At 39.6% G+C, this 11,116-nt stretch overlaps 1 protein-coding gene across 3 annotated transcripts in view; it reads left to right on the top strand.

Moving 5' to 3' along the window:
• Positions 1-10,249, top strand: part of LOC134294344 (proline-rich protein 36-like) — a 503,650-nt gene extending 493,401 nt beyond the window's left edge. For 2 of the 3 annotated variants that reach the window (XM_062965133.1, XM_062965123.1), the window contains one exon: positions 8,062-10,249. Coding sequence is in view for 2 of the 3 variants with exons in the window: in XM_062965123.1 (XP_062821193.1) it covers positions 8,062-8,225 (164 nt within the window). In the remaining variant the exon portion in view is untranslated. The remainder of the gene's footprint in view (positions 1-8,061) is intronic. The other variant, XM_062965125.1, reaches the window with a different exon arrangement.
• Positions 10,250-11,116: the final 867 nt, after the last annotated feature.

The raw sequence follows: 11,116 nt of genomic DNA on the forward strand, positions 1-11,116 counted from the left end.
CTTCCCTTTTTCTCATCAAAGCTTTTAGCTGAAAAGTGTAGGGTAAATTAGAATGAATAAGATCATTTTGACATGGGAGTCCCACTCCCCAATCTGTAGGTCTCCTGTCAGCATTGAAAGCTATGTTCATTTCAACTGAAAACACTATTAGCAACTAAACAAGTGTCTGGGAATTATCATAGAATAATAGAGTTGGAAGAGATCTCATGGGCCATCCAGTCCAATCCCCTGCCAAGAAGCAGGAAATCGCATTCAAAGCACCCCCGACAGATGGCCATCCAGCCTCTGTTTAAAAGCCTCCAAAGAAGAAGCCTCCAAAGAAGGAGCCTCCACCACACTCCAGGGCAGAAAGTTCCATTGCCGAACAGCTCTCACAGTGAGGAATTTCTTCCTAATGTTCAGGTGGAATTTCCTTTCCTGTTGTTTGAAGCCATTGTTCTACGTCCTAATCTCCAGGGCAGCAGAAAACAACCCTGCTCCCTCCTCCCTATGACTTCCCCTCACATATTTATACATAGCTATCATGTCTCCTCTCAGCCTTCTCTTCTACAGGCTAAACATGCCCAGCTCTTTAAGCCGCTCCTCATAGGGCTTGTTCTCCAGACCCTTGATCATTTTAGTCGCCCTCCTCTGGACACATTCTAGCTTGTCAACATCTCCCTTCAATTGTGGTGCCCAGAATTGGACACAGTATTCCAGGTGTGGTTTGACCAAGGCAGAATAGAGGGGTAGCATGACTTCCCTGGATCTAGACGCTATTCCCCTATTGATGCAGGCCAAAATCCCATTGGCTTTTTTAGCCGCTGCATCACATTGTTGGCTCATGTTTGCCTTCCTGTCCACAAGGACTCCAAGATCCTTTTCACACGTACTGCTGTCGAGCCAGGCATCCCCCATTCTGTATCTTTGCATTTCATTATTTCTGCCTAAGTGGAGTATCTTGCATTTGTCCCTGATGAACTTAATTTTGTTAGTTTCGCCCATCTATCTAATCTGTTAAGATTGTTTTGAATTCTGCTCCTATCTTCTGGAGTATTGGCTACCCCTCCCAATTTGGTGTTGCCTGCAAACTTGATGATCATGCCTTCTAGCCCTTCATCGAGTCATTGATAAAGATGACATATTTTTGTGCATGTGTCCACACAAATGAACACGCAGAGATTATTTTATTAAGCCTAACTAAGAAGGTCATGCTATAGATGCACTGGCCTCTGTGAATAACTAGGATAGGGAGAAAAAGAACAGCCCATATCAAAACAGTAAACTGGTTTCACTTGTATGACTTCTTCCAAAGAATCATGGGAAATGTAATTTCTTAGGGGGCAGTGACTTGTCCTTCCTGAACCACCCTCACAGAATATCCCAGAATCAGTCCAGAAAAAGACAGTCAGTGAGAAAGGAGGCCTCTTATTACCTCATTGGATGGGCTTAGTTTCAGTGGCATGTGTCGGATCTTCTGTAGCAGTGGTTCTCAACCTGTGGGTCCCCAGATGTTTTGGCCTTCAACTCCCAGAAATCCTAATAGCTGGTAAACTGACTGGGATTTCTGGGAGTTATAGGCCAAAACACCTAGGGACCCACAGGTTGAGAACCACTGTTCTATAGTTTTACAACAGAGCCTGCCAGCTCCCATCAGATGATGTTCTACTACTTCCGGCAGGGCTCCATCGTAAAACTGTAGAAGATCTGGCACATGCTGCTGCAGCGGCAACATGGAAGGCTACCTGTGTTGCCTTTGAGACAATGCGGGGGAAGCTGGTCAGCCAACGGTTCTCCCCATGGGATGTGGTGACTGTCATGTTGGGCAATGCAGAGCATGGGACAATGGGTTCCGCAAGTCCCACACTGGGCACTGTCTGATTCACCACAATGTGTGTGAAGAGCTCCATAATATCACCACCTTTGGACATAGTCACCACCATCATCTCCTCTTAACCTAGTCAGAGATAAATGAAGCTGTTAAATAAGCCAACATTAAGGCTTTAAACATATCTCTATGTTTAGACTATTTTCTAATGCCTAATATATAATGTATTTATATATTTTTATAATCCCAAGTGAGTGTAAACTGCATTCCAATTTATCCAAAATTCTTTTGTACTGAATAATTATGACCACAATGCTAAGTTGCTTCTGCTGTTGCAGATGTTTCCAGTCTAGATTATCTCACCTATGTGGGAAACAGGTTGTTTAGCAATGTAACCAAATGCATGTTTATTTAGAAATATATGTCCCTGTATTTGATAGGACATAAGATAGGAGCAATACATACCTCTATCTGGTCATGTGTAGAAAGATAATGTGAATTGACTCTCAGTTGTGCACAAAATAGAGATCTCTAAACAAATAATTATCTACTCTTTTAAATACATTTTACATTTTGAGAACTTCCAAAGAGAGTGGATAACAGGAACTCTGCTTTGCGATACATAGTACACAACGCTTTATCAAATTGTGAAACAGACGCCCTCAAGCTACCCATATAACCTTAAAAAATCATTTTCAGACTATTTGACAGATCTTATGAATAACAATTACATTCCCAGAAATCAAAGATCATTTTCTGAATGGCTTGTGAATAGGAAGGGGCTAATTTCTTCACAATGAATAACTCAACCGGCTCCACACTTCAGACACAGCAGACTTTTTCTGCTCTACTTTGGAGATTAAAAGCATGAAATAGGATCTCCATGTTAAATGCTGATTAGCAGCGCATGTGCTGTTACATTGCAGAACATGTCCTGTTTTTGAATGAAGGCGTGTGGAGTGTAATTTTCCATTTGGATAAATTTGTCAGATTAGAGCGTAGGGATTTAGCTGTGAAACTTCTATTAATGTCAAAGGGAGCCAAGTAGTCAAAAAGGTACCCCTCTGTGTTACAGTGGTGTTAACTTGGAGGATGTCTTTGTAAGGGTTGTATTTGCATTGTCTTGTGTAACTCGCAGGGTTGTCTAGTGAAGAACAGAAAGGAATACAATACAAGAGTTAACTCCATCCTGATCTTAGGGAAGTTTCTTATTCTTAGGTTTAGGAAACATGTCTTACATAAGTATTTGCACAATCACATGAGATACAAGTCACAATAGGATGACAAATAAATAAATAAATTCATCTAGTTCTGTCTCCCCAAGAAATTGGATAGCAATAGAATCTGTAGGTAGAGCCAACTTTTTGTGACACCTGTTTACCAAGTTGAAGATAGGGGGTATTACTCCCTGCCATTTTTAGGACTGGGAAAGGGAATTATCTGAGTGAAGCAAGACTCATCAGTTTGTTGATGGTGGTAGTGATGCAGTGCAAGTTTCAGACAGGAGATCTACAAAATAATGCTGAGTCTCAACTATTTTTGAAGGTGGTAACTATAGACAACTTCTTGCCTTCTCTCCAAATTCATGTCACAGGGGATTTTTTCTTTCTGATGAAATTTGGGCTTGGCTTTTCAGAGAAGACAGGGAACAGGTGAGTTTTGCTCACCTAGACTATGATTTTATTCCTGTTGTTTTTGCCAGAGTACTTGTTTGAATGCATAGCTCTATAAACTCAGTAACTTTCATTTTTCTTTGTGAAAATTGTTGTGGTCTGGAATAGATTAGGTATTCAATATCAGAGATGTGCTTAGCCAACATAGCAGTTGCCTGCCTTTTGCCATTTGTATTAGGAATATATTCATAACCTGTTAGGATTATGATACCAATATGGTTAGATATTGGTGCAGAGTAACAAAAAAGTCTAGGAGTTTATGTGAGCAGAGGTGAGAAAAAGCAAAATAGTCAGCCTCTCTTTCCTTTTAAAAGAGTCATGTGCATAAAATAACATCAGAGACATCAAAAGTAAAATAATAAAAATATGTTTACTCACAATCTTGTATGATGATGGTCATACAGGTAAAAACATCTTAGTTCCAAAAGAATACTACATATCTCTTAACAAGAAGTAACATCAGGCAGCATGGCTGGATGAAGAGGCAGGAAGAGGTGAAGAGAACAAAATAAAGTCTCTTCTTTTATGCCCCAAATTCTAAAAGGCATATGTAACTTCCTGTATGTCTTCAGGAAGTATACTCCCATTTCCCACATCACATGCAAAACCCCTAAAATGGTGCCATCAACTCTGAAATGCAGCTTTGGCTTCAGGTTACTAAGCAACAAACAAAACTAACTACATAAACCATCCCACATTGAAAATGCATGCATGATTGCTAGATAACCCAACAATTTGCCATGGCCAGGTTTTACAGCTACCTGTTAAAATTAGAGATGTAAATCTTCATAAAATTCTTTCTAGTAGGCAAGAATGAATTATTTTACTATTTTTCCTTCCCCTTTGTGAGAAACGCCCTCAAAAACTGCACAGTTTTTAATGACTATTTATAATTCAGGATTCATTCTGCCAAAAAGGGGTGTTTGTGTGTAGAGAAACCCATTTTTGTGCAGAAAACATGATTTACAGTGTAAAAATGTTGTTTTCTGGAGCTCCTGTTTTCTGCACATGCAACTAATGTGTGTTGTTACAGCAGCATAGGTAAAGGTAAAAGTTTTCCCTAACATTAAGTCTAGTCGTGACCAACTCTGGGGGTTGGTGATCATCTCCATTTCCAAGCCGAAGAGCCAGCATTGTCTGTACCTCCCTGCCGGAGCGATACCTAATGAGCTACTCACATTTGCATGTTTTCCAACTGATAGGGTGGCAGAAGCTGGGGCTAACAGTGGGAGCCCACCCTGCTCCCCGGATTCCAACTGCCAACCTTTCGGTCAGCAAGTTCAACAGCTCAGTGGTTTAACCCACTGCCCCAACGGGGGCTCCTACAGCAGCATAGATATGGAATAGACACAGAATTGTAAATAATCTCTTATGTCAGAGATTCTCCTTGTCAAGGTTTTTCGACACTTGGGAAACCCATTTTTCACCTGTTATTGAGATATTTTAAAATAGTCATTCTATCTTTATTTTGAACTCCCATTGATACGTTGGAAACATTCACACTAAAAACCAACCTGGACACAGTATATTATTTGAGAACACAGAAATGCTTGACCACTCCAACAGCTATCATGTCAGACTACACAGAGAAGCCATTGAAATCCACAAGCATGTGGACAACTTCAACAGAAAGGAGGAAACCATGAAAATGAACAAAATCTGGCTACCAGTATTTAAAAAAACTCAAAAATCAGAACAGTAGATGGGAAGCAACACTCTGAGGGCAGAGGAGCCCCAAGGACGGCTAATGACTCTGAACAAAGGATGCCCCCCAGGCAAGAGACAAACCTTTCCAATGCTAATTAGAGTGATTAACTGAAACATTAGCGATGCCTTCCAACTGACAAAGGACTCTTGTCACACCCTGGACTCTCACAGATATATATTTACCTTCCTTGCCTAGTTTATCCATGCCTCACAACCTCTGAAGATGCCTGCCATAGATGTGGGCGAAACATTAGGAGAGAATACTTCTGGAACATGGCCACACAGCCCGAAAGACATACAACAACCCGGTTTGGGGATAGTTTTATCACTTTGGAAAAAACCTTGTTCTCCCTTGATGAGTCCTGTTTAGAAATACTCAACCATAATTTTATCATTTCTTCTAAGTATTATGACCAGCCAGGTAAGAAGAAAACAGAAATGTTTGTTATGCTGCCTTCTGCTTCTATTCTCCCCAACAATTTCTCTTTTACATTCTGTTGGATCCTCAACTCTGCTTTAAGAATCGGCATAAATGCGAGACATCTATTGCATGCTTGAGCAGATAAAATGATCAATAATGGAATCTTAATGGGATTTTTGGCAATCATTGTAGTTAAGGCTGTGGTCCCATACACACTTAGATAGAAATGGGCCCAATTGGCCTCATTGGGACTTGCTTCTGAGTACATAAGCTTACCACTCCATTAGTTTTTACTTATTTCAGATCAATAGCTGGCATGCCTAAAACATCCTCTACTAGTCCCCATTCCCTGTTTTTGTCTAGAGTAATAAATTGTACTTAGCTAACATTTCTACCTCTGTAAAAGGAAAAGTTTAAATAGTATACACAACTGTTACATTAATGCTTTGCTTTTATTATTTTCTGGTTAGCCAGACTAAAATCACAACAATTCTGAGTGCTTTTGTAAATACTTAATATTCACTTAAGCTATATTCAATATTCAAGTGGAGCTTAAATGGCATAAAACCTTCCAGGAGGCCTTGGCAATGTAGTGGAGATGCTGCAAAAGCAGTGTGCTATGAAATCTAGGGTAAGGAGGAAATATAAGGACATATGAGATTACTGTACCTGTAGCTGGACTATGTCACTGGTTCAACCCCCCTTGAAAATTTTCAGGTTTTTTAAAATCTGGTTTACTCATGAATTTTAACTGATTAACCAAATCCGTCCACTGAAGTTTATCAATGGAGCCCGATTTCTAAATTATTTTGCGTTATGGAATTACTCTTCATGATTTGCTAAAAAAAGTTTCAAACCCCCCCCCCCCCCCCGCCCCTGATTTTTTTTCTGGCTATGGTCCTGAACACAGCACTTCTAGAAACCTTTCCTTTTGTAATTCAGAGAAATGCACTAAATCCAAACTAGACTCCTATGTTCCATTCACAGAAGCTAAAGAGTATGAAACAGTTTACTGATTGGGTGTGAAACATTTTCCTGTGCTATAACTGTGTAGCACAGATAAACTCCAAGTTGTACCGGATGTAGAGCTAGATATTGGTGTATATTTGGCAAAAAAAGGAGATATATTTTGAATTTTATCAATTAAGAGATTATTGGATGTTAGCTAAAACAGAAGCAGACCAGGGAGCGGTTCTGAAGTGGAAGTCTACAATAACTACTCTGGAGGATGATGTGCTGCCTGATTTTAGGACTTTCTTCCACTACACTATCCATGCATAGCTGCAAACAAATAAAATATTATGGAGATGCAATAACTCTCCAGTGCTTTCACATACCAAGAAAATTAAACTAAACTCAGTGGTGACACTGCCTCTGGAATTTCTTATTGCTCCAAGGATGTGGGAAGGGTTTGAAAGTATTACTCTGTACTAGCAAGCACATTATTTCAGTATTATTCAAATGGAATAAGATATGGATTTACTCAGTGTCCTTAGGTGCCACAGTGGTCCCTAAGAGTTAATATCCCATACTGTTGTAGAGCCACAGCACCCCCTTCACCAAAAGTTCACCAAAAGTTTCCGGACATTAAGGAGACTCCTAGGTAAAGGTAAAGGTTTTCCCCTGACGTTAAGTCCAGTCGTGACCGACTCTGGGGGTTGGTGCTCATCTCCATTTCTAAGCCAAAGAGCCAGCGTTGTCTGTAGACACCTCCAAGGTCATGTGGCCGGCATGACTGCATGGAGCGCCGTTACCTTCCCACTGGAGCGGTACCTATTGATCTACTCACATTTGCATGTTTTCGAACTGCTAGGTTGGCAGGAGCTGGGGCTAACAGGGGGTGCTTATTCCGCTCCCGGGATTTGAACCTGGGACCTTTCGGTCTGCAAGTTCAGCAGCTCAGCGCTTTAACACACTGCGCCACCACGAGGGGCCCCTACTAGGAGACTCCTAGTAAGACATATTATTTTTGTTTTTAAAACATTTTCTGTGGCTTCAAATCTGCAAAACGTCAACGCAGCTAGAGGTTCCGGGATGGACCTAGCAGCAGCTGTATTCTAAAAACTATAATAAATCAATTTGATGATTTATGTGTAACTTGTATCTTTTATATATTGTGTCAATACTTAAATGTATAAACTGTATCAAATGTATCAAAATGTATCTAGAAGGCAGCTACCTCTCTGTGCCCTCAGTTTGCATAATCCCTTCAAAACAGAGATCATGGCCAGGGGTCCTCCAGCTATTTTCCAAGTCAGATAAATGTCAAAACCTTGCATATGTGTGCAGACAGATGATCCCCTTTGTCACCGAGATGAGCTCTGAATGTTTGTCCATTTAACTTGAGGCTGAGAGTATACTGCTCCTGCAAACATGAATTCATTAACTTGAATGGGCAGCCAAGCCCCAGATTGTCTGGAACTACCATCTTTCAATTGTTGTATGTTTTTCAGGCTGTATGGCCATGTTCCAGAAGTATTCTCTCCTGACGTTCCACCCACATCTATGGCAGGCATCCTCAGAGGTGGTGAGGCATCCTCAGAGGCGACAACACTACCATCTTTGTTTCTTGAGTCTTGCACTCATTGTCTCCTATGGAACTGGACACGTGAATTAATCAAAGATTCATCTGTATATCCACATCACCACTTCCTCCAGGTTTGTACTATCCTAGGGGCAGCGGATTGGTTCTTCAAACTGTCCAACTACACACTGTTTTTCTTCCCACCACAGGAATTTTCTCCTGCAGGCTTTGACATCAGGGGAACCCCCAAGCAATCCCAATATGGATACTAGCCTACCTCTCTTTTCAGCCAATCAGGAGAGGAAGTGGGAATTCTGAAAAGCTGTCAAAACTGCAAAAATGTCATGTATTTTTCTGTGAATTTGTGCTTGTACCTTTGAAAGTGCATTGCTTGCACTTGCATCCTATTTGGTCAAGTCATAATAAACCTCTGTGGCACTGCCTTCAACCTGGAGCACTTGTTTTTAACCTGGGAGAAAACGTGGAGGCAGTGACAGACTTTATATTTCTAGGTGCGAAGATCACTGCAGATGCAGACTGCAGCCAGGAAATCAGAAGACGTTTACTTCTTGGGAGGAGAGCAATGGCCAACCTTGACAAAATAGACGACTAAACGACTGAGCAGCAGCAGCAGATCTAGTTTAGTGGAAGTTTGCCGGGCATGGACTTCCTTATCCACGATCCTAGCTGAAATCTCTACAATGCCTGTTGCAATTTTGTGGCCCAGTTCTGCATAAATGAATTTTATTCATTCCAGTAGCACTTGTGTTTGGATAACAGTTTGAAAGACTGTAAGCCATCCAATCATCCAACTGCTGTTACATACAAAGAGGTCCTGGCCTGCCCAAACAACCCAAAACAGAAAGAGGTGCACTGGATGCCCTAAATATAGCCTAAGAAACACTGAATAAAAGAGAAGCACTGAAGATTACAATTTATCAGACTAAAACTGATAATAGATTGTTTGAAATGGATTAAGATGAATGAGGTTTAAATATGTAGGAGGCTTGTGAAATTCAATGTCATAAGAATGTGTTTCAGAGAGAAATCTTTCATAGGATTATGAAGTGGATTAACACAATTTAATGCAAATGAAAACAACAGGAATATTCTAGAGATCTGCAACTGTAGTCCAAGGAGGGCCCAGACAGATTGGTATAATATGAAAAAATAGTTTAGCCAACAAGTGAACACTTTTCTATGTGTAAATAACACAGTACTAAAACAGTGATGTATCATACCACTTGAATCAGTTGGAAGGATATCCATGGGCCAGAGGCAATCATTACTATTAAAGATGGCATTGTTGTTGTGTGCATTCAAGTAATTTTCAAATTACAGTGACCCTAAAGTAAACCTATCACACAGTTTTCTTGGCAAAATATTTGTTTAGAGAGCAGTTTCATTTGCCTTCTTCTGAGGCTGAAAGAACATGACTTGCCCAACTTCATCCAGGGGGTTTCTGTGGTCAAATGGTTTCCAGACTTGTAGACCAATGCCCAGACCACTACACACACTCTCAACCTCAGAGAAGGAAAAAGGTAAAAACAAAAACAAAAAAAAACCCTCTGACAAATCTTGCCAAGAAAATCATCTTGGAGTTGCCATAAGTTGAGATGACTTGAAAGCACCCAACAACAATGGTAAAACATATTGAAATTTGTTTATATATAAATCAAAATTTATAACCATTAATCGAATATACATGGAGGTAGTACTGGATGGCACCCTACTGGTTAGTTCCCATTACAGTTGACCGATTCAATTAATTATTGAATGGTAAATTAGCGCATGGTTACTTTGATTGAATGGGTCTACTCAAGTCAAGACTTTGAGTAGGATATAGGCTATTATTTGTTAATCATGAATGGTGAGGATTTGATAAAATTTATTAAATTATAGATTAATTACATCCTATTTTAATCTATTTTGAATATCTGAAGCTATTTTGTTGTTTTTACAGCTAATAAAAAGATACCCTTTAAAAAGAAATATTAAACAAATCTTCCTGCAAATGCAACCCAAAAACATTTGGCCAACCTGAGAAGTGAAATGTGAAAACAGACCAAGATTGGTAGGCTAAAAGAAAAATGAAAAATAAAAATGCTACAAAACCATACACTTCTTATATTGCCAAAGATGTCTTAGCCAATCATAAAATCTAGTACCTTACTTTGACTTTGAAAAAAGTACTTTAGCCCTTGGTGTGGGCTGGAATATATTGGTAAAATGACTATTAAAAAAAAGTTTTGTTATTATTTGTTCTTCTTTTTAAAAAACAAAAAATCTTATTAAATACTTAAATTGTCCGCCAGCCATTTTACAGATTCCTGAGCCCAATGCAAAAGAACATTACATATAATAATTAATAGATGAATCCTAAAATCACCCAAAAACTGACTGGAATTTTTTTAAAAAAAAAATCAAGGAATGCTGGGTGGCATAGATAATATTCTATTACATCTGGGACCCTGACTTATTATGCCATTCATCAGATCATACTAGGGATTTTAATATCATAATAATTGCTTAAGTTGATGTAGAACAGAGTGATATTTTGGAATTGAATGCTCCACCATTTTGTGTTCAGTGTAACACATGTCAGAAAGAGCTGCAGCCCTGGAAAGCAACTCCATTCAGGGAAAGCAAGAAATTTATCACTAAGCACTCCCGCCTGCAGGGGTCTTGTATCTCTGAATTATCTTTTAATTCCCTCTTAACTTTTGACACAGACAGGCTCAGCTTATAGGCAAAGGAACAAGATGATGATGGAGGGGAGCCTACTCCTGCTAAGACAGTAACTCCTGAAAATAAAGTGGGAAAAATCTTTGTAAAGTGAACATCCATTTCATGAAACTCAGATATTATAGTCAGCCCCACACATCTGCAACGAATTATAGGACACTCATGGATACCCCAAAACATAGATTCTCAAGTTGCTTATATAATGGGATTTTATATAAAGGGACTCCATTAGCATGGAT

The sequence above is a fragment of the Anolis carolinensis genome, chromosome 1 (genome assembly GCF_035594765.1).
Source record: "Anolis carolinensis isolate JA03-04 chromosome 1, rAnoCar3.1.pri, whole genome shotgun sequence".
Classification (NCBI taxonomy): Eukaryota; Metazoa; Chordata; class Lepidosauria; order Squamata; family Dactyloidae; genus Anolis; species Anolis carolinensis.